Genomic DNA, 27,681 nt, shown 5'->3' with positions numbered 1-27,681 from the left:
CTGGTCGGGCCCTGATCCCCATCTTGGGTCCTACCTATCCCCTCCCTCCGCTGGCCTTTAGATCGGGCGTTTTTAACTTGTATGTAAATTTGTAATCGCTATTTAAGCTTTTAAATTTTAAGTTTTTAATGAATTAAGCTGCATTCTTGTATTTGAAATGTTCTGTTGATTTGCTGTTTTAAAGTGCAGCCATTTTGTGAGCCGCCTCGAGCCCTTCGGGGGTGAGGCGGCTTATAAATATCATAATAAATAAATAAATAAAACCATTTAGTTTTGTGAAAGAACAATCCAGTGATAAACGAAATTGTTGATAAATACGAACTGAGGGCAGATGCTGAACTACTTGTCAGTTAAGAGTGTCATACTCAGGAAAGTGACTTGAATGTCAGACATATGGCACATCCTTCCTTGGAAATGTGCAGCTCCAAAAATAAAATTTAGGAGATTTCTTTGTGCTTGCAAAATACTTCCCTTGCATTGGCCTTCCTTTTAATTTACTAGATATTAGCCTACTGAGAAAAAGAAAAGAGAGAGTACAAGCACAACTAGATAGAAGAAGAAGAGTTTGGATTTATACCTCCCCCTTTCTCTCCTGTAGGAGACTCAAAGGGGCTGACAATCTCCTTGCCCTTCCCCCCTCACAACAAACACCCTGTGAAGTAGGTGGGGCTGAGAGAGCTCCGAAAAACTCTGACTAGCCCAAGGTCACCCAGCTGGCGTGTGTGGGAGTGTACAGGGCTAATCTGAATTCCCCAGATAAACCTCCACAACTCAAGCAGCAGAGCAGGGAATCAAACCCGGTTCCTCCAGATTAGAATGCACCTGCTCTTAACCACTACGCCACTGCATAGGATGTCTACATATTCTTTTTTAAAAGCTTGGATAAAGATGTATTCCTCTTCCCCTGCCCTTCTGCTTGAAACCAAACCTCTGATATAATGCATATTCCCAAACCTCAAATCCACTTACAGTTGATTCCAACATCCCCATAAGGCAGTGGTAACAATGGAGAGTGCAGGGGATGCTGGGTGTATCTTAGGATGGGATTCCTCCGGTAGGTCTGCTCCACTACTTCAGGATTCAAACTGTTTTCCTGAATAGAAAGACAGAGGTTTCCTCATATAGACTCTTCCTTTTTCCCAACACACACACCACCTTTGAGCAAAAGGGGATAATGGTATTCCTCCATCCCACCCCCCTCCAAGTATTTTAATGTCTCTGAATGGGATAAGAACTGAGCAAGATGAGATAAATTTGTACCAAGAAAGTTTTCCATTTCCTAGAGAATTTTATTGAGCTTTATGGAATTCTTCCAGGAAATTGGCCTGACCCTTAGTTCATTTGCAAAAGATGCTTCAATCAATAGCTTCATTTATATTGCCCAAATCCCTTTCTTTTGTTGCCCTATTTAGAGCTTATACTCATGTGGGATTCAGGTTTGGAAAGGCACTACTTACCCTAATGTCACGAATAAGTTGTTGTGTGGGTGTTTCAGTGGGAACTTTGCTGTCAATGACTCCTTGGATGGCAGAGGCCCAGCGCATGGCTTCATTCAGCAGCTTGGCGTAGAGGCGGTATGAGTGCTTTCGGCCATGCACAATGATGTTCCAATAACCTGCCAGCACATATGGCAATAGGAAGTGAAACTGGATATACAATTGGAATGATAAACCACAATTGAGGCAGTAGGGGAGAAAGGTGGGGAAGAGGCTAGAACCTGGTGGCAATAAACACCCAGTTTTCATCACATGCTACAGCTGTAAGGTGATCCAAACTGGTGGGTGGCACCTTAAGAGGCAGCCCGAGGAGCCGCTGGTACCTTTGTGTGCTTCATATGTACAGCAATCAGATAGCCACTTTATCCCCCCTTGAATAGGTCTACAGCATCATTCATACAAAAACAAGACCCAATTTCTGTCTAAAGTGCAGTCCCCAACCCCATTGAGCCTGCAGGCACTTTTGGAATTCTGAAAAAAGACTGAGGGGGAGGGGGTGAACCCAAAATGACTGCAACAAAATGTAGGAGGTACAAAGACAGGCATCCTCCTTGCTGAATTCTGAAATTCTGGACAATTCAGAGGTTACTATGTCAGACTGCACAGGGAGGCCATTGAAATTCACGAATACCAAGACAACTTCAATAAGAAAGAAGAGACTCTGAAAATTAGCAAAGCTGGGCTCCCAGTACTTAAAAAATGGACTGATAACCCCACCCACAATACAATGCATTCAACCACACTTTTGTACAGCAAGTTCCACCCAAACACTTAATGATTGGTTCCCCACCCTGGGACATGGACAATATACCACACTAAACTTTCCCTTCTCACTAGACACAGTGTGAAACCGACTTCCATAAGAACTAGCCTGCTGGATCAGACCAGAGTCCATCTTCCCTCTGTGATACACCTCTGATGATGCCAGCCACAGATGCAGGCGAAACGTTAGGAGCAAGACCATGGCCACACAGCCCGGAAAACCCACCAGAACCAGTATACAGTGATGCTTTACCCAATTACAGTATTGCACAAATGTAATCAGCTCTACAGGAGTACCATTTCACAGCTGCCAGAGGAAGACTCAGCAACCACCTTTACATGGCCACTAGTTCCTGTCTCTTACCCGCTTCTTTGAAAACTCGTTCATCAGGCTGGACTACCGAGCAAAGGCTGTTGAGTACAAGAGTCCCAAGCTTGGTGGCTGTGCGCTCAGATGATTTGTAATAGTCAAGGGCAGTGCTAGTCAACACAAACCAGCGTTTCTTCACCTTCAAAGAAGATGTCTTGCTGCTGTTTTGGACCTCCTTATGAAGCCAGCCTGAGAGGGGAAAGGACAACAGGAGTCATGGGACTGGAGGAAAAGCAACAGCTGGCCTAAGGCCATCTAGAGAGTTTGTGGCTAAGGAGGGATTTGGAGACTCACCAGTACACACTCTTAGCCACTACACTATATGCACTTTTATGGCCTTTGGCAATGGTGCCTTGGGAGACTATCCTGTGTTATAATCATAGGGTCAATTATGTAATCTTTTATTATCGTTTTACTCCCATAATGAGGGGCAGCATTTGATCTGTGCCCAAGGCAACAAAATAACTTTGGCTGATGACCCACTGCTGGTTATTCCGCACTCTCGCCCTGCTCTGGCACAGAAAGTCATGTCAGTAGTGCTCTTGCTTTCTCCACAAAAACCAAGAAGCACGCACGGGCCAAGAAGAAGTGTGTCAGGGCAAGAAATCTTGCACCGATGCGCCTCCTCTCTCAGGGCGCCACAAAGAGTCAGCACATCGGAACAAGATTTCTTGCCCTGACATGCTTCCAGTCCCACCATGTGTCAGAGCGCCGGTGGGTAATCAGCCTTTGTCTGTCATTGCCTCTGTCTTTTTACCTCTCACAATAAACTCCTGTCCATCAACCCTGGATTCGCCCTTGGGTTTCTGCAAGAGAGAGATCCAGTGGTGCATCTCCTCAGGGATATCAGTGTTGCAATGAATGACACGGTTTGCTGTGATGATTACAAAGGAATTTGGCCTGCAAAATATAATGAAAACTACGCTTGATGCCATAGCCCAGGAGATCAGAAGCTTCTTCAGTGCAGAATGCTGCAGTTCTCTTCTTCTCAACAATAGATGGACTTTATATCCTCTTATTCATATACATTACATTTTCCAGTTATTGTGTAAAACATCCTCTCCCCAAAGTGTCTATGTAAATGAAGCCTCCTTTGGCTGCCTTCCAACAACTTCCACTTTTTAATAAGTATTTTCTCTCTCTCATTTTTTCTGCATGATACATCACGTGTCTAACTTCCGACTAAGCCCCAGGATATGCTTTAAAAATTGGTTCAGGGATGCCATGAAGGATAGAATTTTCTACAGACCTGGGGAAAATCCCAAAAAATCGGAAAAGGGGGGAGGGGGACAGAGGTTTCAAAATCTCCCAAAAGTAAAAAGTAAAATATATGAAGGAAAAAAAGATACTTGGGTGATGTTTTGGATTTGCTGTAGCAACCCCAAATGGCGGCCAGCATTGTTTACCTGCACCAGAAAGTAGGGTTGCTAGCTCCAGAAAATACCTGGAGATTTTTGAGAATACCTGGGGAAGGTAGGGTTTGTTGGGGGACTTCAAGGAGATATAATGCCACAGTGACCTCCTTCTAAAGTGGCCATTTTGTCCAGTTGAACAGAAATCAGTTGTAATAGCAGATTACCAGCCACTACCTGGAGGTTGGCAACTCTACCAGGAGGTAAGCAGATGGGTGGGTGGGGGGAGGGAGGGAGGGAAAAAAGATGAGAAGCCAGACAGGTAATGGGGGAGAAGATATGAGGGAGAAAACTCTGTGGTTGTGTGGAAGACAAGATGTGAGGGAGGCAAGGAATAGATAATTACAGGAAAAGTGGAAGCTGGGGAAAACTGAAAAAATATATGTGAGGAAGAAAAAGAAAAAGGAAAGGGGGAGAGGCCCATGAAAGGGAGAGAAAGTGAAGATAGTGCAGAAAGGGGGGCAGCTGTATGGGGTAATGAGGTTCCTCCCAAAGATCCCCCGCTTTTTGTGTGCGTATGTATCTCTCTCATCACCTCTCATCTTTCCCACAGTCAGGTGCTGCCTCATGTATAACTGCCCATAGAGCAGAGAGTGCTTCTGTCACATGGCAAAATAGGCATCTTATTTCTCAAAATATTCACTGTGGATGTTCCGCAAAAATGGGGAAAATGGGTTGACCTTCAGATCATATAAAGAGCACCTCTAAGACTTTCACCAAGCTCCATGGAAACAGACCCTTCTAGGTACTTTTATGCCTACACAGCTTTATTTGTAGAAATGCATGTGTGTTAGAGAAAATGTACCTGTAGAATTAAAACAGCCTTGTTTTATTTATAGTATTTAAAAAGAAATCTTGTATTAGTATCCGTGGCCTTGACTGGAATTGAAGGAAGCCTCATTTTCAGGTTAAATTGTACAGAAAAACAGATTCTTAATTTTGCTTTCCATTCTCAAGGCTGTAAGATGATTCTATTTTATTACCTTTTTATCCCAATATCTTTCCAGAGAACTCAGAGCAACAAACATGGTTTCCTTCTCCTCCATTTTACCCTTGCAACAAACTTGTGAGTTTGGTTAAGCTGAATGAGAGAGGCTGGCTAGCCCAAGTTCACCACAGTCAGCTTTACAGTAGAGAGGGAGGTTCGGACCAAGTTACCCCACTCCTAGTCTAGTGCTCTATCAGATAACACTGCCATGGTTCCAATCTACAACAACCTGTCCACTTGCAACTGGAGGACTGTGGAATGGCTCAGTGGAATGGCTATTTCCAGAAAATCCACTGCTCTGGAAGTAGCATGCAAGAAACATACGGTGATAGTGGGGGGAGCAAAAGAGCCCCAACGCCATCGTTTTTGCACAGGTTGGCAGATTCTGGAAGATCAACAGAAAAAAGAACCCTAAGGCATGGTATGGGCCACAGTGCTCCCACAGTGTACGCTGTATTTAGCATACAGGGCAGATGCTACAGATAATTACAAACACTTTCCCAAAGCTGAAAACACCCAAACAGTAACACACAGCTACTACAATTTACTAAGATAAAAACAGTTGCTCCAAGAAGCTTCTGGCACTAAGTCCTAAGTTGCTAAAAATAAACTTAGCCATTTGGTATGACAGTTTGAGAGCTATTTATTCTGACAGAAGGCATTAAGTGGCTCCTTAAGTGTTGCATTTATATTTACCCAAATAAACTCCAAGAGGATTTCATTTTTTTTCCTGTTATACAACTGTCGGGAGAGAAGGCAGCATGCTTTAGCCTGATCTTCTCTGATCTTGGAAGCTAAGCACAATTGGTACATGGAAGGGAAACTTCCGAGGAAGACTCTGCAGAGGAATGCGACAGCAAACCACCTCTGCTTTTTACTTGCCTTGAAAGACCCTTCCTGGGGTTGCCATAAATTGTCTTTGATTTGACATGACTTTACACACACACACAACTTTCACTTTATTGAAAACATTTGATTATAAAATGATTAGCCAAGCAAATAGATGTGATCAAAGCCTACCTGTCAGGATTGTCAGAAGCACAGACAGAATCGATAAGTCCCACGTCCAAGGTTCCCTTTAAAACCACATAAAACAACCACATGTATTTAAGTCAGTCCCAAACATTCACTTTACTGAGCCAAGATTCTATCACATTCCAGAGCAACAAACTAGAATCCAAGATGAAAGGGCAAAACTATACAGACAGGAAGACACTTGATTCTTAATGGCTGGGGTCACTCCATGCAGCAAGCAGATCATGTCCCTATTGCAAAAGTATCCCTGAATGCAACCCCCTTTTCCTTCTTCCAGAAGAAATGATTGCATGCCATTCATCCAGATGTTGCAAAGTAAAGCACTGCCCTTGGAGACAACAGAGCAATGTGGGCAAAAGTTACCCTTAGCTCCCAATACCAAGTTATTTGGCATGAACTGACAGATCTCACAGGGAGATGTGCTCCCATGCTTCTTGCAATACCATTTTCCTCAGCCAAATCCTCCTCATGTGCCAAGACACAACCATTTCCTGATCTCTGTAAAAGGTTCCCCACAAACAGCTTTCTAACTGCTCTGTACATTTATTATTTTTATTTCTTTAAATTATTTCTATGCTGGTTTTCCAACCAACTTAGATTCCTCCAAGGTGGCAAACATTTCAAACCTTGAAACAGCATTTAAAACACTATGTATATGTGTACACACATATATAGTGATGGAATGCCATGGTCAAGGGAGGCAGACAAATCTCCCTGAGGGAAATTCCCAGGTTTTGGCACCACAACTGAGAAGGTCCTTACTTGGCTTGCCTCCCATCTAGCATCATATGGTGAGGGCACCAGAAGAAGGGCTCTGAAGATACCAGAATGGTTGGTTAAGTTCATAAACAAATAGGTGGTCTTCAAGGTATGCTGGCTTGAAGCTATACAAGGCTTGAATTGGGCCTGGAAGTAAACTAGGAGCTAATGCAGATGGAACAAGACTAGAGTGATATGGTCCCTACAACCAGTGGTGGGATTCAAATAATTTAACAACTGGTTGCAGTAGATATGTACCTAACAGGAATAAAAGTAAAACTTACTGGTAAAAGGAAGTTGGGGACACAAAAGGTATGGGAATGTAAAGGAAACAGAATAAAAGCATAAATATTAAAGGAGAATAAAAACTTTAAAACTATAAAAGGGGGATAGACATAATAAACAATAAAACTGGTAGTTTGATGGCCATAGCTGTCAAATCATATCATTGAGCCTACTTTATTGCAAAGATCATCCCATCCTGCGGTTTACTCCAAGTGTTTGGCCACACTGTATGTTATGTCAGGATTGGTATCTGTGAGCAGCATGGAAATATAAAATTGTTCATTGTGGCCTGGGAATTTATACAGCAGAGGTGAAAAAACATGACTACATATATTTTATAATACTGATAGTGGAGAAGTGTATGTTCTATTGTTTCTTTGGGCCCAGATCCACATTTTCTCTCCCAGTAAGGAATCTTCCTGTATTGGCCTTGCAGTACAGCTAAAGGGAGGGTCTGTGTAAAACGCCCTTTTGCAGACAATAAGACGCTCATTGGGTTCAAGGACTTTATTGCAGAAACAGCAGAGCTAACAGCTGAAAAAGACTATTCTGGCTTATTCTTGCCAGAACAGTTGATCATATGTTTCAGTGTATCCCTATCCCCCTGGGAAACTAGGCAGTTAACAGAATTCCATCCCAGAACTTTAGGGAGTGAAGCAAACTTCAAGGTCAGAGCAGATAAGCAGGCACTAGAAGCTGAATGCAAAAAGAGACATTTCCCCATCAGCTCCCCCTCCCAACTGAAACAGCATCCTGATAGCCTGGCACTAGGCCACAGTAAAAGCTCTCTGCTGTTTAGGTACTTCAAGATTAGTTAAGTATGCCACAGGGAAGACAGAGTACCTATTAGATTCACTGGCAATAAAGGATGGAGACCTGGCTAAGTCCATTGGACACGTTGTATGTGCCACACACTGTTTACCTGCTTATTTAGCCTGGTCGTTGCCCATGCTGAATAGGAGTTATGGAGAAAGACCCAGCTAGGAATTAGATTACCACTGACTACTTCGACGTAGATTAAAAGTCATCATTCATAGTCAAAGGGGCAAGGCTAAGTGTGGAAAAAAAAACCCTGAGCCAATCATTAAGTATATAGCCACCCATACTCTAGTCTCCATTCACATGAAGCCTGTTCCTTGTTGCAAGGTCGCATTAGAGACACATTTTGGAACCTGAAGGGCTGATCTTAAGAATTTAGATTGTACCAGTTCCAGTGGTGCAAAACTGGTAAAGGGGTTTAACTGGGCAACATACAGAAGTTGTGTAAGTGACTTAGGTGGGGGTCTTTTTATACTTTGCATACTTGGTGTCATAATTGGGGCCCAACCTAGCATTCAGGTCCCCTCCCAATACTACAAATGTATTTAGGTCCAACAGTTTAAGGTCAGCAGCATATGTTTCTAATTGGGTCCACAAGTCTCTGATCTGAAATTTCTGTCTCATTGGGGGCACATAAGCATTTATTACCGACAGGGCATGATGCTTAAATTTAATTAATACAGCCATGGCATATGAGTTAAATAGGGAAAGGGACCTTGATATGGTGCAGAGAGTAGAAAAGACTAGAAGCTCGTGTGGAGACTGGGAAGCCTGTAGCTCTGGCAGTATCACTGGGAGAATCACAGAAACATGGGCTTAAAATGTGGATCACTAGCAGAGAGCCCAAGTCTCTTGCAAACGGGGCATCCTTTGACTTATTTATTAGAAACTAAGATGAGGAGAGGGGTCTATTCTTCCTGTTGGAGCAGCTCCCTCTGGGCCAGAAGAGATCCCTGAAGTTTAATAATAGTCTAATAATTCATGAGGTTTATTTTGTTTGCAAGATAGTTTCCTCTGGCTATTTGTTGCTTGGGATTTTATGGATTCTTTAAATATGGCTGGCAGGGAGATCTCAGATGAGTCACTTTCCATGTCACTGTCACTTGGAAAAAAAAGTCAGAATAATGTATTTGCAGCTTCCTGCATGTCAGGGTTGAGGAGGTAGTAGATATGTTATGCTGGAGCTGGACTTCCATACCACTGTCCACTCTAGACTTCCTAATTATTGTCTTCATGCCTGCTAGCTTTTCCTACAATCAATGTTCCGGTGTAGCATTCTCTACCATCTGTGGCTTCCAGCCCCTTCCTTCCCCTCCCTTACATGCTGACCCTCACTCTCTCCCCTCCCTTGCATGCCACCCCACCCTCCCCTACCCCTCTCTCCGCTAGGGTGGGTGGGCCATGTCCAGATGCCGGGCCCCCTCCCTTGCATGCCACCCCTCACTCTCTCCCCTCCCTCCCCTCTCTCCCCTCCCTGGTTAAGAGCAGGATGACTCTAATCTGGAGTCTTAAAGGGCAGTCCCCAGTAGAGCAATCTGCAGTAGTCTAATCTAGATGTCACCAAGGCATTCACCACAGTGGCAAGATCTTTGTCACAGCTGCTCAAGGACACATAGCAAACAGGAGACTTGAAATGACTTATAAGGGTGTAATTTTCTTTAGGAATGTACTATAAAACTTCTTCTTCCAGGTCAGACCCCATCTGAAAGCCACTCACCACAGCATTCTTGGGGTTGGCTTGTTCATCCTGCATCTCCCTCAGCTGCTGCTCTGTTGCACTGTGCACGCGACTCAGGATGTTAAACCAGTCACTGCCAAAAAGACAGAATCACTTTCAGAAGGATTGCACAACTTGATTTCAAAGAGCAATCAGGTGGGCACAACATCCCCCTCAATGTTGTGGTATTATTCCACTTGTATATTCAATAAATCACAGCCTGGGTGAATTGTCTTTGGAAACTTTTAAAAGGATTTGACTCATACTGAATTGGACCACTGAATTATAGCAAACTTGTCCAGCTCTGCTATTGAGGATGGAGAGACGGAGTATGTGGCTTTCATTATACAATGCAAAGAGGCTCATGCTCAGCATCAGGAATGGAGCAAAGTGCTGCTCTGGGGAATGGACTCTCTCCCCACAGGCAAGAAGTGTGCTTCTCTACTGGCTAATGCGGTTCTTAATGTTGTAATGTGAGCTGCAATCAGACACAGCTGCAGAGCTGGAAAAGGCCAAAAAGGCATTGGGCCACTAGCCTCTGGCAGTTAATTAACTCATGGCAAGCAATGGTCACAGCACACAGAAAGATGCCAACAGAATAAATATCTCCAGAGAGAATGTGACAAGAGTTAAGATGCCTGTAATATTTTGTTGCTCATCCTGCTTGTAAGATTTTGATGCTCATCCTGATGCTCTCTGCTATTTGACCAGTGATGCTGGAAGTGTAGCCATGAAAGTATCTAAAACACATTGAAGAAGTTGTCTAAACTTTAGGTGTCTACTTCAACACATTTCATGAGCAAAATTCAGATAGATATTTGAATACATCCAAGTGGTGTTATAACATCAGACTGCAAGATTGTTTTATTTGACTCTGGAAGTTTGAAAAATATTGCAACAGTTTAAATGGCATAAGTTATAAAGAGCACCTTTAGTTTCCAGGGCAGGGTTAGGAATGTTGACCGAACATGCTTTAGAAATATGCACCTTTCCCAGCATCCCATACCTGGCATCCTCTGGTGACTCAGCCACTATGTGGTAAACCCGGTCATTTGTCACAACATCAAGAGCATTTTCTTTCTCGTGAATATCCACAATCTCCCTGGAAAAAAATAGCAAATGGTGAGCATACCAAGGCTGGCAGACAAAGGTTTTACTTATCAAAAACATTCAGTGCTTCCCCTGATCTCACAGAGATACTTCAGAGCATCCTCTCTGCTGGCACCAAATAAGCAAACAAAGATGCCTACAAAAGAAGGAAAGCAATACATTGAGGTGGGAAAGCAACCTCCATCAAGAGATTGCTTCCTCCTTTCTCAAAATGGATTAATTCTCTCAACAAGACCCCAAAAAGCCATTCACAAAGACAAAAAAACAGCCTTAATATTAGGAGAAGCAGTGCAAGGGCCACGGAGGCACATCCATTAGTACCAACCGATCTCACGTGATTGAATTATGGTGACACTGGCTGGGATACAATGCCCAGACAGCCTGAAGCATTTTTATTCTCGACATAAAACAGGTAAGTGGAGTGTGACAGTTCTGCACCAGAGCCTTCCTGGTATATTGTGCAGCCTGAGATAGAACCAAGGGGATTTTAAGAAACATTCGAGGCACGTTAACATTCAGGAAACAGAACCAAAGGCTCCTCTTTCAGGAGATACTTAACCTCTCTCACAACTTCCAGCTCTCTGTTCAAGAAGCCTGTGTTCTAAATTCTCCCCTCAGGACCAGTTCTATATTGTTATTACCTATCATAGGACTTGAGATGCTTGGGGGTAAGGTGAGTTTATAAATATTTTAAAATAAATCAACAGTCTGTCATTTCTGTCACCACAACAAAGGGCAGAGAGGAGAATCAAATCTAGTGAATTGGTTAAGCCTTGTCCTAGGAGTGGAGATATAATAATTTCCCATACTTGGCCTTTCTGATGTCAATTGTCCCTTTCAGCTTCTCTTCACTGTCATTCTCAAAGTACATCAGCTTGGCCTCTCTCAGCACAAACCAGCGGCGCTTCCAGTTCCGCCGAGACAGTGTGGACATCCCCCCTCCCTTCTTGTAAAGCCAGCCAGACTTCAAGGCCTCTTGCTTGGCTCGGAACCACATGAAGGCTTCGTTTTTCAGGACACACCAGCGCCGTCTCCAGGGGTTCATCAGGCCACCTGAATGAAAGAAGAGGAAGAGAGAGTTAATCTTGTCAAACTATCTGCAGCATCAAGATGCCTGCCATTTACGCACCACTAGCTTCTGACTAGACACCAGTATGACAAAATTCCAGCACTGGTCATAGCAGTTCCCTGAAAAATAAAAGGCCTCCTATACAGGTAGGTTGCAAGTTGAATGCGACCAAATAGGGGGATGTAAACAGCCTACCTAAAAATGTGAAGATATTAGCTTCACAACCCCCCTAGTCTTCCAACTCCATAAGGCAAATGGCTTATACAGATGTTCATTTTATGAAACAACACAGACGTTATCATTAGCATTATGGAGATATAAGTGCTCATACAGTGGTGGGACACCTGCACAAATGTAATGGAAGGTGTAACAGCCTAGCTTCAGCAGTGACACTGTTACAGAAGTGGTGTGACAGACAGATCAGGATTCCAACTCTTGTGTAATCATAAGGTTCACTGAATAGCTTTCTGACAAAGAGCTGTTCACCTAGCCTGCCCCAGAGATTTATTGTGAAGACAGCCCATTGTTTACGCTGGTCCTGATTCTTCCTGTAAGGGACATAAATCTGGAAAAGTAATATCAGCAATATCGCTTCAAAGTGGAAAGGGGTGGGAACTGTATCCAAAAGGTGTTTGCAGTAAATATATCAAAACCTAGTGAGCTGGTCATAAGTAAGTGGGAGGGGAGAAGATTTTAAGATTTTAGCAGACTCCTACAAACCTTACCAAACAACTACTCTTCTGATATCAAAGCACAAAAGAAAAATTAAATGTACTCTTCTTGCACAAGAGCTCCTCAACATCTCGGAACATTATTATCATCTGTACATGCCCAGTGTGGCCCAGGTGGTGGCCCGGTGGTCCTACATATTACTGTCCACTTAATATACTGGTACCAATACAAATCTGCTTCAGCCAAGTTTTCTTTTTTAAATCCCTACACAGAAATATTGACTTTGATCTGGGATTTAAGGGGAAAGTACATAAAGAAATGTTTAGTACTGTTTATTGTTTTATCATAGAGAGGCTTTCATTGTAAACTGCCCTAGGTCTTGCTCCATGAGGAAAAGGTGGAGTGATTTAAAAAAAATAAAAATTAGAGGGGACTGGGAGATGAGGCAGAAGTTCCTTCTTAACCTTACCCTTCATGTAGAGATAGCTGTGAAAATAGGCTGGCCCAGACCCGTTGAGCACAGTTACGCGGCCACCACAGAATTCTTCATCTGTGTCCATGTAAGGATCGCCTTCCTCCTCGCTATCTAGAAACTAGGATCAAAAGGAATTGTTACCATCTGAAAACAAAAGCGGCCACAGTCTGGCAGATACACATTTGACGAGCCCTTTCCAGGAGCCCTTTCCACTTCCTCCAGATCCATTTCCTCAAAGTTGAGCACTAGCGGGACCCAGAAATGGAGCCCTGAGCTAGCTAGAGGAGATGAAGGTCACAAATTACTTCTGTCTACAAGGCAGAAAGAGACAAAGACAGGTGATTAAGTTTGTGGCTAAGCCCAAACGCTTGCCTTACTTTTGCCAGTGTGTGCCATTTTACTCATATTAGAATTAGCTCACTCTAAGAGTCTGCTGCAATAATCCCCTGAAGTTCAAACCACATCAGCTTCTGTACCTTGCCCCACCCTCATAACTGAATGTTGCAGCAGAGGACAGAGCTATTTTTGAACAGGAACATGTAAAACAACACTCAGCTAATTCTGAACCTTGCATAATGCTCCTCATCTTCAATTCCTTCTTCCAATGTTTCTGTTCAAATAAGAGATCCCTTTGTCTGGTTGTATACATGAACTTTAAAGTGAAAAAGTCTACTGATGAACTTGAAATGAGCTTCCAAGAACAGTTGTTGCAGACCTAGGAGTGATCCCACATTGCATATTTATAATGAGCGGCAATCATGATAAATGAACTCGTTTACCATTGTTATAAAGGAAAAACGAGTTCACTTATAATGAATGCAACTTGTTATAAATATGCAATGTGGGATCACTCCTAGAGATGTAAAATTTCCTGAAATGTTGAACACTCAGGGGAAAGGTTTTTGGTTTTTTAAGTCCCCTACCCTGAGGAAACTAGAAATTTTGGGGAAAATTAAAACATATAGTACTGCCTTTCCTATCAAACCTAAACCTTAGTCATTTGAAAACATAAAATGTATTATTTATAACTGAATTGGCATATAAAATCATACCATTTGGCTTATTATGGGATTTATAAGTATATATACCTTTATTTTCTATAAAGGAATGTTCAAGTATAGCCAACATTTGAAAAAGAGTTATGAACTGCACTTACGTTACCCTAGAACACATATTTTTCATTTTTTGCCATCAGCAGGTAGAAAAACATAAACATGAGGTAGAAAACAAATTCTGAGGTAAACAAAAGGATATCATTTATATGGACAGAAACTCTCTCATAGTCACAATAGATAGAACTACCAGCTTGCTTGGATATTAAACTAAGCTTTGAAAACAGCAAAGTCTTTAATACTGTATTATGATAATTAAACACATAATGGCATATTAATTGTTGCCAAAATGAATTACATCTAAACAAAATATTGTGAAAACGTTGTATATGGCCCCTTCCGCACATGCAGAATAATGCACTTTCAATCCACTTTCAATGCACTTTGCAGCTGGATTTTACTTTGCGGAACAGCAAAATCCACTTTCAAACCATTGTAAAAGTGGATTGAAAGTGTATTATTCTGCATGTGTGGAAAGGGCCGATGTCTACAGCATAAGAGTTTTTTTCAGTGCTCTCCAAAATTTCTCAGTTTTTCCATTTGAAAAATTGATAATGGACATTTAGAATGGGTGAAATGGTTTGTACAATAAGGTTTCCTCACTCAAAAATAGAAAATATTCCTCGTCTCCCTCAGATTTTAGCTGGGCCTTTATAAAATGACTGAGTGTGGCTAACCTCCCTGCCAAACCAACTGCAGACTTGGCTTGGTCTTAGGCAACATCTCTCGTCCTGCACATCACACTCAGCATGGCACAGCTAGCCACTAGCAAAGCGACATCATAAGGAGATAGGCACACCTCTGTTTTGCCAGAAGATGTTTTGCCATGTCTCTTTTAAAGGTGAATTCCTTTAATCATGAAATGGGAGTTTTACAAGCCTTTTTTTCTTAATCTGGCTTGTATTGTTCTTTGATTGATGCATTGATAAGCATGTTGCCAGTTCAGATAAACTTTGAAGTGGGCTGCTGTAATATATTTTCATATTAATGTATTTAATCATTAATCCTCCAAGACCTTTCCAGACCAGCACAGCCCACAGAAAACAGATGTGTTCCCTGGAAGGCACAGGATGTTGAAGAGAGTTTGGGAGGGGATAGTTTGACAACCTACACCACTGTTTTTGGCAACAGCAGGGATTATCTGCCATTGATAGAGACTCCGCCTTGCCCTTCTCAGTCACCCTGATTTTCCCTCCTTGGTCATTCAACTCATGGGCTGACTTTGGAAAAGGGATATCGATTTCTTTTTTTATTTAGCAATATGCATTCCTTATGCAATAAAGGCAACTAGAAAAGATAGAATTGCTGTTTGGGACAGCTTCCAAAAAGTTAATAAAACCCTGAAAACCACTCTGAAAAGTTTCATCAAATGGGAAAGAGAAGGACTGTGCAACTCAGCAGAAACAGTGCAAGAAATAGCCCCCATGTGTCCCCTGGCAGTCTCACAGACATAGCTTGCTACACTATAATAAGATGAGCCATTAATGTGCCATTGTGTCAGATATAACTACAGCACTTTGAATTCTTGGGAAATGCAGGTTCCCACAAGAATAATACTACCTTGAGGGGAGTTGTGCAGAACAAATTGAAAATGTGCACATTTATAGCATAACATGGCAGGAACTGATGCCACAGGTATTGTCAGATGATTAAGGCAACCAACAAGTGAAAGGGACTGTGAGGGCCAGTGGGCATGATGTAAGAAGTGGCTTGTTCCAGAATCAGTTCTGGGACATGTTTTACTTGCTATTTTTGTTAGCAATCTAGGTGATGTACTGATTAAATGTGCCAGTGACACCAGTGTGGGAGACTGCTGCTTCAACACAAGAAATGGAAAGCTACGCAAGAGGACCTGCATGATCCCACAGATGGGAGTAACAGAAATGGGTTAATAAGTGAGGTGAAGTAATACCAGTTGTGATTTTGGGCTGACAGCTTTACATGGTCTCAGGGCTCCAGTCAGAGATGTGTTAGGACACTTTTATCTCCAAGGAATAAATTAACTAGTAACATAAGGTCACGTGGAGAGGCTAAAATACTTGGAAAAGATGAAGAAAAGCACACCTCCTGATTAAAACAGGGTCTATTTCCAACTTAAAGGTAAAAAAAAAAATCTCACCGAGTCCAAACTCCCAGGGTTGGAGTCCATGCCGTTGCTGTGAGAATTGTGCAAGATTTTGTCTCTGTGTAGGAGCTCGGCTGCAGTATTGCCAACGTCTCCGCTGCCATCAAACTCTTCATGATCATAGTCTGACTCCACATCTGGAGGCAAGCTGTAAATGGGATCTTCCATCTCCCCATTGTCACTAGGAAGGATTTCAGAGACGGTGTGGTAAATGCTTTCCATGTGCTGTTCCTCAGGACTTAAAGATCTCTCTGCAGGGAAAGCCAGAGATTTGACCTCCTCTTCTTCTCCCTTCCTAAGAAATGGCACATTTGGAGATGTGTCCTCCTCTGAATAGTAATTATCACTGGTTCTGGTGCGGTCTTGGTTCAACAGGCTTGGGCTGGGGACAGGCGGCCCCTCTTCGTCCGCGGGAAAACCTTCATCTTCCTCTTCCTCAGCCAGAGGAGCCACCAGGCTGCATTCAATGTTGAGGGTTCCTTCGTTGGAAAGAGAACGTTCCAGACCTTGCACACTCTCATCCAGGTTTCCAAAGTCCAGCAGCTCCAAGAATTCCTGAGCGACCCTGGAAGCTTCTTTCTCCAGCCTCTGTATCTCCTCTTCCCGCTGGCGCTTTATCTCGTTCTTGGTGTTTTCACAGGCGACGGAAACATGGTCAGTCTTCTGCTGCCACTGCAGCTTCTCGATCTCCCTCTCTAGCCGCAGGATCTCCTCCATCTGACGTCGTTCCTCTTCTTGCAACGGCTGGTCTTCTTCGTGGGTCCTGAACACCTCCACCTAAAAGAAATGCAGGTATTCACAAATCATCTTCAGTGATGCATTAACAAGTCTAATACATGGCCCAGTGATGAATGTCCAATTCTACTTTCTTACATCTCAACATTTTTTTTGTTCAAAGGTTTGAAATACACAATTATACTTTTCCCCAAAAGCTGAAGATGGTTTGAAAAAGGATTGGTGTTTGTAAGGTATGCATTCCTCACCTCTGAACATGAATCTTTGCAGGTTTTGTCCTGTTATAAAAACCTATTTGACCAAGTGATATTGGGACAAAAGAAATAAGAACCAGCGTGGTGTAGTTGTGAAGAGCAGTGGACTCTAATCTGGAGAACTGGGTTTGATTCCTCACTCCATCACATGAGCAGCAAACTCTAATCTGGCGAACTGGATTTGCTTCCCCTTTCCTACACATTAAACTTCTGGGTGACTTCAGAGATGCCAATTATATATCATATTCATTATGCCTTGTTAAGAGTTCCAGCTCATCCTGTTTATTACCCATGCTTTGTGCATTAGAGACAACTTAGCTCTAAATTACTCTAAATCCAAAATTATGGTTTTTCAAACTTCTAGTTTGTCTCTCAGCAATCATAATTTGGAGCAAGTGAAGACCTTTAAATATGTGGGCTGCAACTACCACCATAAGGTCAGCTGGGCACTCCATAGAAATAGAGCGATAGCAACAAGTAAAATTAGCAGAAATGCCATCCTTCACTTTTTTAATAATAAGGGACATCGATATATCCCAACCTCACTAAAGATTTTTAATCTTAAAGTTTGTCAACAGCTCTTATATGACATATCGCTCTGGATACAATCATGGAATAAGGAAACAGAGAAAATACAGTCTAGGTTCCTTTATAGAATATTTGGTATTCCTCACTTGGCGCCCTACGCTGCCCTGTGCTTGGAAGCAGGACAGCACTTGTTGGAAACAAGGGTCTGGTGTGGTACTTTTGAATTCTGGTTATGAATTTGCTTCAAGGATGAGGATCCTAGTTTTACCTCTCAAGCTCTGACTTTCCTTCATTCAACTGCTTGGTGGGCTATCTGAATGCCAAATCACAAGTCTTGGATATGCCCTTAGAATCACTGCTTACGTTAACTGCCAACGAGGTATTTCATGTAATAAAAAGAAGACTCTTTGAACAAGAAACTCAGAGATTGATTGTTCAAGTGAACAAGTTTGCACTCTTATTCACTTGGGCATTCTTCCTCGGATTACAACAATGGCTAGTTATTTATGTCTATTAGCAGATCCCAAATCTCGACGAGCTCTCACTGGCGAGATGCAGTATAATTCCTTCCTCTAGAAGACATAGTAGAGAAATACAACTAGCAATTCTTGACAGAAATTGTAGTTGTAGCCTTGGATCGGAGGAAACTGTCCATCATATCCTTTATCACTGCCCTCTTTATAACTCCGCCTGCAGTAAGTTCCTGACACCCCTCTTGATTGGTCAAGACACTGTGGCAGATTCAGTCACGCTGTGTTTTTATTGGTTAGCTGTTCAACCAAAATACTTGAATCTACTGCCAGATTTCTTTGTGTCATCATTGCTACATGTGTCATCATTGCTACATGTTTTCTTTGTGTCATCATTGCTACATGTTCTTTGTGTCATCCTTGCTACATGTTCTAAATTTCTTTGTGTCATCATTGCTACATGTTCTGAATTCTTGGCTAAATAATTATTAATCTTTTTGGGGTTTTGTATGTATAATGTGTTATAATGCCATTAAAGGTTTTATTGCTGTTATTAACTAATAGCTCCAGCAGCAGCAACCTAAATAACAATGTGTGGCAATGGAATTTTGAAGACTGGAAAGCATGAATGAAAGCATAAGGCACCCCATAAAGGAACTATTTGCAAAGAAGTCCACTCATACAAACAACATTCAAGGAACATGCCTTATTAGTTAGATGCTCTTTTTACTCAGGCTTGATATCTATGGATTGAAGGAAGCTAGAACAGTAACACATCGCAACTAGGCTGATAGTATCAACACAGAGATATAACAGGGGAATTCAACTTGCAAATCATGGCCTGAGGGCCTAACTACATGTTACATTTTCCTGGGTCCTACTCAGATCTGCATAATCAGATGTATGATGCAAGCTCTGTGCTGGGAATTTAATTCTCAGGTGTGTGTGGGTTCAATTTGGATTGGGACCACAGTATATGGAGAGAAGAGACTTATGCCTTCCCTTATTACACTGTTTTCTCACCTGAAATTGCTCCTGTAGGAAAATGAGACAAATTGTGGCCCTCATAAGGAAACCACTTCAGGTCAGGAAAGTGCTGCGGGAGATCACACAACATATTCTCACCCTGTGTGCTGTGGTCCCAGTCCAAATCAGGTCCCACGTACCCAGAGAACTGAATTCCCAGCATGATTATGAGGACTCCAAGGAAAATCATGATGTTTCGTTAGCTTGTTATTGTTATAAAAAGGAACACAGCTGTGAGTACGTCATTGTCTTCTGTCACTGAGCCATGAAAGAAAAGACAAAATGAATGAGACAATACCTGTGCCATCTGCAGCGTGGCTTCCAGCTGCTCTTTTCCTCTGCTCAAAACAGAACAACAACAACAAATCAATAACTTGCACTATCCAGCATGCCAGAGGCTGCAGGAGGGATTATGGGACACTTGCACAGAATTCTCTTATACCCCCTTGTTGCTTTGCTCTGCCTTTTCACGCAAAGGAAACTGGCAGTAGTGTAATGGGGATGCCAATGGGGCACTGACCTCTCCCCAGCCAGTCTGTAACTTCTGTAAAAACCAAGCATGGCAAAGAACTGCAACTAAAAAGAACAAGCTTATGATATGATTTTGCATTTGCTACTGCTGAAACCAATAAAGTATTTCATTGTAATACTATCTTGGACATATACTAAACTGGTTAAAAAATAAAAAAAACACAAATCCTCTAAATTCATTATATTACACCCAGGTGACGGATTGGGTGTTGAGAAAAATGGATTTTTTCCAATGACTTCAGAACAACAGTAACAAAATTATGCACAATCCCTTTCACACAGCATGCAAAGTCTCTTTGACTGTGATCCTCCCAAAGAGACTGGACCAAGCCAGGTTTGGGAAGTATCACAACAAAGCAGGGGAAGACCCAGTCTTTCCTGCATCTCATCTGGTTTAGGTCTCAGAACCCCTCACACTCAAAGTGTTCTCACAGAGGTACCATTTCAGGGACTGTGTATACGACTTTAGTGCTTTCAAAGTAAACTTTAGTGATGCTCTTGACTTGCAGAAACTGCACAGGTTTTGCAGATGGCAGAACTATTTTTCTGTGTTCCTGGGAAAGGGGTTAGTAGTACCAGCAACCCAGGGACCTGCCATCTAGAAAACACAGAGCTGACCATATCTCACTATTCTACAAACGTGGAATTTGGTACTGGCTTGGGGAGTGAGGCTGGAGTCAAAAGTGTGTGGAAAACCCTGGAGGGGGGAGGAAGGTCACTAAAGGTGATTTCTAGGACTTCAGTGCTCTGCATGGCTTTTTGCCCCTTCCCTTGACTTAGCAGATCTACGATCATATAGAAGTGTCCTGCAAAGTGTAGTATGTACACTTCCTTTGAGCATCATTTGATTATGTACACTTTTTAAAAGTGCAGAGTATTCACAGCACATAAGCAGGCTAGTTTTCACATACAGTGGATGGTGAAGCTGTGTCTGGATTGTACCACTTCAGACCTCAGGTGGGGCTCAAATAATTTAATATTCCCACATGGGGGAAAAAAAACCCTATACACATGTCAGGGAGAAGACTCAGCTGCCATCCTTCTTCCTGCAATTCTGTCTTCTGTGCGCCTGGAATTGCTTTCATATGAAGGAGCATTCAGTCATGCAAATTGCCACCCATAGACTGAAATGGTACAGCCCAGACTCAGATTTAGCAGCGCAGCTGCTGTTGAAAAGAACCATGCCTTAGAAACAGAGCTGCCTCGTACCTTTTCCTCTCCTCTTCCTCCTCCTCCTGCTTCCTTTTACGCTCCCTCTCTTCTTGCCATTGTCTTTCCTCTTCCTCCTTTTTAGTCCTCTCTTCCTCTTGCCGCCTCTTCTCTTCAGCTTCTTGTTTCCGCCTCTGTTCTTCCTGCAGCAGGTGTTGATAGAGGCTGCGCGCCAGCTGTCCTCGCCAGTGTTTCTGCAGGACAATGGCCGAGGCCTTCAGACGCAGGAGGGACTTCTTCCAGAAGTGAGCGCGATAATTCTTCTGGATGATTACAGCACTTGCAAGGACCCTTCGATACCTCTTCCTGAATCAAAAGAAGGAAGATGAAGGTTACACACCATCAGGGGCCACTTCTCCCTAGCATCTCCCCAGAATTTGCCCTGATGTGATCTCAGCTCCACCAGCACAGCCACCACCATTCTCTCATGAAAAAGATCCCCCATCCTTTCCCCTGCAAGTGTCACCCAGTCAGTTTCTTAATTTTGACAGAATTCTAGGCTTCTTTCTCTTGGGGAAAGTCATTTCGTGCTTTGATCTGTTGCTCAGCAGCAAAAAAAGTGCAAGAATTTTGGGGTAACACATGCTTGGCATCCCACACACAAGGGGGGTCACATGACAAAAATGGCACATTCTTCCATCTAACCATTGAGAGTAATGTTTTGCCTTTGCTCTCTTTTAATGTACATCTAATCTCTATAGACACTTAATGTAGAAGTTTCTGTGCAGTCATAAAGCTTGCTAGCCTAAGATTAATGGAGTAATGGAAATCATCCACCTAGAAGTCATAGTCTCCTCATCACAAGAACACAGTCAGGGCTGGCTTCAATTATCAGTGAGGCATGTCCAGTGCCACTCTCCTCCATGGATGCAGAAATACAGGAAATAATTGGGTTCTGGGTTTCAACATCAACATTCCTGGCAAAGCTAATTGTTTTATCTCTGTATTATATGGCTGTGTTGATATGACTAAGAATCTAACAGGCTGACATCTCTAATAAGGAGGATCAAACGAAAGAACTGGAATGAGTCCACATCCCTATTTTTGTAGAATAGAGGCAATATGTGGAAAAGATGGATGCAAGAAATTAGGAGACTGCTGCAGTTAAACAAAGTCACCCATGTGGAAAACCAAAACAACTTTGCTGTTTCATTGAATTCATTGATAATGCTAGAAACATTAAACAGTAAGAGGAGTAACAAATGGGGCACCAGGTAATCTCCAAATCTGTGCCAGCACTCAAAGAAGTGGATTCTGACACAAGTTTCAACATCCTCCCAGAATCTCAGTTATCATTTTTACAAAGTTTATAGCGCTTGAAGTTCCAGAGATAAGCTTGAAAATGTGTGTGCAAATCCCGGTGAAACTGCAAGATTAAGCAAGAGGGCATTAAAGGGCCAGATGAAGTCTATTTAGAAGACTCTTCAGAAGCCAGAGCAGGATTTCCTGCAGACAGGGCCTCAAGGGTAGATGCGCCTCAGAGACTGGTTTAGAGAGTCCTAATAGCATCTTCTCTCTTTTTCAATAGACAATCTGTGCTCATTGATAGCACCCCAAAACCTGCAGCCAGAGCTAGTTTCACAATAGAACTGTCTGTTTTAGTCTTCAATCATTTCTCTCTAAGTGGAAGCATGATGAATTATGCAAAGTAAACATTTGCATGCAAATACTTGCCTAATAAAAAAGGTTATGGGGGGAAGTTGCCAGATAATTGGTTACCAGTACAATTTTTAAAACTTTCAGAATATATCCTTCCATGGTAACAGTAGTAGTAGCGATGGTGGTAGCAGCATCAACAGTGATAGCCCTGCCACCTATGTAGCAGGGCTAAGCCCCGGCTCATAACTGCACTCTCAAAACACAGGCAGAATTCAGGAGATTTGCAGCAAAAAGTCTTTTCACAACTTGGGAGTTCCATGTCTGCAACCAGAGTCACGCTACATCTTGAATACTTGAATAGTTTATTCTGCTTGCGATTGCCCTTCACCATGACTATGCAGTATGCTGAAAGTCACACCTGCTGGAAATTCTGCTCACCACCCCCGCCTTTTTCCAGTCACTGACGTCTCACCAGGCACTTCCAAGTTTCCCTCTGTAATCTTAAAGAGGGCTAGAAACTTTGTTAAAAATGTAAAAGATGAGATCCTAAGAATACTACAATCTATGCCCAATACCAATTTCTGCACTGTGTGGTGCACCCGTGGAATACATGCAGCCTTTACAGCAACACCACAGTCCCTATGGAGGGCAGGTGATTGTCCTAATGGGCACACGCAGCATTTTGCCAGAACAAGCTGAGACAAAAGCCTGTGCTGCAGAATATACAGAGATAGCAGAAGACAAAGGAGCTGACCACCGAAGTAGGTGCAATCGCAATGAGGAGCTAGTTTGCTTACAGTTCCTTTCGATCTCTGTAGCCAGGATTGCCCCTCAGGGAAGCAGGAACTAGAGAGGGAAATAGCAGGAAGGAAGACCACTCTGGGTCTTAGTGCTTACATCAAGTGATAGAAGCCACGGCAATGATTGCAGAGCACGGTTAGGAAGAACTGGTGATCTGCATGGATCAGGTTCGCAAGGGACAAGAAATGCAACAGGGGAGAGAGGCAGGGAAGAGACAGAACAGGCTGATAACTTTGCAGGCAGTGGCCTGTTAGAAGGGCTCGGTTTTCAAGAGGGGGCGGGGGAAGGCAAGCGCAGGGGAAGCCCCAGTTCAGAGCAGGGAGGCTGAATGGAGAGAAATCTGGCAGACAGAAAGCATTCCTGCAAGGCAAGGGGGGCACTGACCTTGCCATGTAGCCCAGGATGTGGGCTCGGATGATGGTCGCCGCCTTCCTCAGCTCCTCTTCCCGGGCCTTCTCCAGTTTTTGCTCCAGAGCCTCCTTCAGGAAAACCTGGTACCCCAGGGAGGAGTTTCAGCAAACACAAAGAGAGGAAAGAGCAAGTCTCAAGAAGCACTAGCAGGTCCCATGTCTGTCCGCCTGCCGCAACAGGACACAGAGGGCTCCTTTTATACTCCTGCGCCAAAGCCGTCCCTGCTCTGCCAGCCCTTCCGTTTGGGTGCTTTTGCTAGTGTACAAGAAAAAAAGTTGGCAGGGCGAAGAGCCAAACTGAGCCCAGCCTCCCCCCTTCCACACGGTGCTCAAGGATTAAAGGGGGGGGGGGGAGGAAAAAGACAGGAGGAGGAGGAGGAGGCTGCACTGCTTTCAATTTTTTTATTAACCCTTCCTGCAGCACAGCTCTGCCTTCCAAGACTCTCAGGGCCTGCAATTCCACAGTCATAAAAAGGCAGTGGGATAGGATGTCATTGTCTAAACTGAAAGAAACCTACTGCGAGGAAAATGCACAGAATGGCAGGTATAACTATGCCAAGGTGCCCATTCCAAGGGATGGAAGGAAGAGGGAAGTGGGAATCTTTCCAGAGACCAGCTCCTGCACTCTGGCCGATTCTCACATATTTCCCCCAGTTTCTTTGCATTGCCTCAGCGCCAGCCTTCCCTCAGCTGCCAGTCTGGTAGGAGGCTTCCTTCACAGAGCCATTGCCTGCGCTTCCACTAGATCCCTCCAAGAGCTATTCTAACATGCCCAAGATCAGGTAGCTGCTCCGCCTGGATATTATACCACCTTGGGAGCCAGTTGCCTTGCAGAAAGGTAGACTTATACATGTTTTAAATAAATAACCTAAATAAATAAATAACATCAAAACAAGCTGTATACTGAAGCCATGCTCTTCAAGGCTTTCTGTCCAGTTTGTGGTAGTAAGCCTACATTCACGAAGTCCAGTCTCTCCCCCCTCCCATTACCACCCTATTTTGGCTACCACATTCACTCAAGCACACGCTTCTGATATGTAATTATATATATGTAAATCTTGATGTATTCCATCACCAAAAGTAATAAATCCATTGGAGACAGGCAGAGAGTTGTCCCAAGTAAGGCTCCCTCATCCAAGAACTTTTTACATTTTGAATGCAGTCTTCCAGGGGCTGAAGAAGGGTCAAAGAGGATCTTAAAACGGCCTCTACAAAGATCTCATCTTCCATCCATCACCTACGTCTGCGGTTAGTCTTTCCTGCTTGCACAAAGCGACTCGACCCCAGGGCTACAGATGCTGTTGCATTCATGTGTGCTGCCTTTCAGAAGCAAAGACTCAAGCTCTGTGACACACCAGCAACACAGTCTGCTCTTCGATTAGATGCACCTAGCCTTGACAGGTCTCCTTATGCCCCATGCGAATCCTCTAACCTTCTGTGTCATAAAAAGGGAGGAAAGTATGGTCCATAGGAGCCACTATCTTGGCTCCTTTTCCTCCTGTACAGTACCGGGAGCAGCAGACTCTACCTCCCCTTGCGAAATCTTCTTCCTGTGCTTCCTATTTAGATCTGAAGCTCCAAACCACAAGCACAAGAAGCTTCTGATCATTTGGATATTTACTAAAAAAAACTATACTGGGAATTGTGGAAAGATCAGCATGGATGCCATGAGATTTATGAAACTTTGCTGTGCTGAATTAGCTCATCAGAGCCTGGGGAGACCATCTGAATGCAACCTGTGTGTATAAACATATATTAAAGCTAAAAACAGGTGTTGAACACATGGAGGGGATCATGCATTGGGGAGGGGGCGTGTTTCTGAATTAAAACCAAACCCAAGTCAGAGACAAAGCTAGAAGTTCATGGAGGTCCTGGTGTGAAGGGCAGAGCTGGTGGCCAGAAAGATGGGCAGCCCCTGTCCACACAGCCACGTGCTTGGACACCATGCCATTCCCAGGAGGGCTTTTTGAAGGTGTGGGGAACCAAAATGGCAAAATAAACCACCTGCTGTTGAAAATCCCTCCATAGGGCTCCGATTGACTGGGCGCTGGGGTTTCTGGCAGCGAAGCGAGGATGGAAGCTGACAACCCTGGCCATGTCTCCAGAATGCCCCAGTGACACTGGTGCAGGCAATGGGGGACAGGAGCACTGGCAGGCACTGTTGCTGCCAACCATTTCAGTGGGCCACAGCAGCAGCTGGCCACTGGAGGATCCACCCCTGCACTGGGGCAAGCACCCTTCTTCATGCCCATTCTTTGGATGGGATTGTAAGTCTCACAGTCCAGTGATGACTTGTGCTTGGTCACGAATAATTCCTCTCATTCTCTCCCAAATTCGCAATATTACTGGAAAAAACAACAACTCCAAATCTCTACAGCTGACAATTGGCAGCAGTTGTTCTTAATGAGAAACAGAAAAACCCTCCTGCCTTCCCCTTCCTTTCCTGTGTTCCACAATTCCTTATACTAATCCTTTTCCTTCCTCTACTGAACAATCGGTTGGTATAGAAATCCCTCTTGAATATGTTTCACAGGAAGCATTTCCCACTCCTTTCCTGCCCAGCTACCACCCTGCTCAGCACGTGTACAAACTCATAGCTATGCTCGTCTGTGCACACAGGGATCAGAGCTCACTCTCCCCAGAGATCATTCACAAAGCTACTAACAGCACAGTGGAGGCTTCCAGAGTATAGGAACAAGCCCAAGAGGATTTGGGTGCACTGACTCCTCACACACAGAGAGAGACTTCCTGTTAGCTTCCCCAAAAGCTTCAATTGACTGTGTCCACACATTAAACCCATATTAAAGGGGCAGGAAATAGTTTCCTCAGATTGTTGGCAACCCTAGCCATTTTATTCCGTATCAGGAAAAGCTGCTTCTCCTGCTTGATTTCTGTGGGTCAGGCTATGTTAAAGGCACAGGAGCAGGGTCAGTAGAAAAAGGTGGCAGCCCTATTTGAGGCGCAAAGATACCACATTATGACATCCTCCATGAAGATAATAAAATATATGGTGCAGGCTTATTTCCATACCTTTACGATACTCAATGGAAGACTCCTCATCCCAGCCATATGCCAGGTATGCTTAGAAGCTCTCCATATGTTATACTCCTTAGATGTACATCTAAAAATCTTACTTTTGAATTAGGCTGATTCACATGTTAATAAGTTCTCCTGTCCCCCACAGATGCTGTTGATAGAATTGTAGTCCATGAACATCTGGAGTGCCATAGGCTGGTCACCCATGCTTCAGACATTCCTTGGAACTTAAGTCCCAGGCATGCAGGGACCTGATTGAGATGAGGATCATACAGAGATGTCTTTGCCCCATGTCATTTCTTGGCCTGAAATGACTTCAGGAAGCTACTCTGCTCCACTGGGCAACTTTGATGTAACCTATCAGTTCCTCTAAGTTTCTACAATAGGACAAATAACAGCTTCCTGGAGTAGGAAAACAGCATCAGGGAGAAGGCTTAAGTTGTACACTATAGTCCTGATCTGAATTGAGTCCATTTATCTAGCAATTAAATACAAAGTAGGAAATGCCTAGGCACATCTGTCAACAAGACCCATGGCAGAAACGTGTGGGACATGAGGACTTTATAATGTGTGAATTGACCCCCATCAACATGTTGGAAATCACTACATAGATGTTCTCATCAGATGGTAAAAACTGGCTGCAGCTTATTTTTGAGCGTATATTTAGGGGCAAACATGAATTGGAATGGCCTTTTGCGGCTGAGGGACGTTCCTGCCACAGTCCCAAGCTTGAACGGCCTTAATGGGGTGCCTTTCCTTTCCCACAATGAATCCCATCCACACAGAGAACTTCTGTTCACTGCTCTGGCCCAAACCCAGCCACTGTTGCTCCTGGCCCTGTCCAGCATGTGCCCATTGCCCAGGCCCTGCAGCTGC

At 43.5% G+C, this 27,681-nt stretch overlaps 1 protein-coding gene across 5 annotated transcripts in view; it reads right to left on the bottom strand.

Moving 5' to 3' along the window:
• The window catches only part of LOC125426563 (unconventional myosin-X-like), a 54,563-nt gene that overhangs the window by 10,958 nt on the left and 15,924 nt on the right, over window positions 1–27,681 (bottom strand). For 3 of the 5 annotated variants that reach the window (XM_048484988.1, XM_048484989.1, XM_048484990.1), the window contains 13 exons: window positions 23,744–23,850; window positions 20,960–21,265; window positions 19,518–19,557; window positions 16,201–16,983; window positions 12,964–13,087; window positions 11,563–11,806; window positions 10,650–10,745; window positions 9,644–9,737; window positions 6,049–6,104; window positions 3,386–3,528; window positions 2,623–2,817; window positions 1,458–1,615; window positions 970–1,093 (listed from right to left, as the gene is read on the bottom strand). In XM_048484988.1, coding sequence (XP_048340945.1) covers window positions 970–1,093; window positions 1,458–1,615; window positions 2,623–2,817; window positions 3,386–3,528; window positions 6,049–6,104; window positions 9,644–9,737; window positions 10,650–10,745; window positions 11,563–11,806; window positions 12,964–13,087; window positions 16,201–16,983; window positions 19,518–19,557; window positions 20,960–21,265; window positions 23,744–23,850 — 2,470 coding nt within the window. Of the gene's footprint in view, window positions 1–969; window positions 1,094–1,457; window positions 1,616–2,622; window positions 2,818–3,385; window positions 3,529–6,048; window positions 6,105–9,643; window positions 9,738–10,649; window positions 10,746–11,562; window positions 11,807–12,963; window positions 13,088–16,200; window positions 16,984–19,517; window positions 19,558–20,959; window positions 21,266–23,355; window positions 23,405–23,455; window positions 23,508–23,743; window positions 23,851–27,681 lie in introns of those variants that run through there. The other 2 variants (XM_048484991.1, XM_048484992.1) reach the window with 2 other exon arrangements.

Source organism: Sphaerodactylus townsendi, linkage group LG02 (assembly GCF_021028975.2).
Source record: "Sphaerodactylus townsendi isolate TG3544 linkage group LG02, MPM_Stown_v2.3, whole genome shotgun sequence".
In the NCBI taxonomy this organism is placed as follows: domain Eukaryota; kingdom Metazoa; phylum Chordata; class Lepidosauria; order Squamata; family Sphaerodactylidae; genus Sphaerodactylus; species Sphaerodactylus townsendi.
Note: the sequence above shows the minus strand (reverse complement) of the source record. Positions and strands in the feature narration are given on the sequence as shown.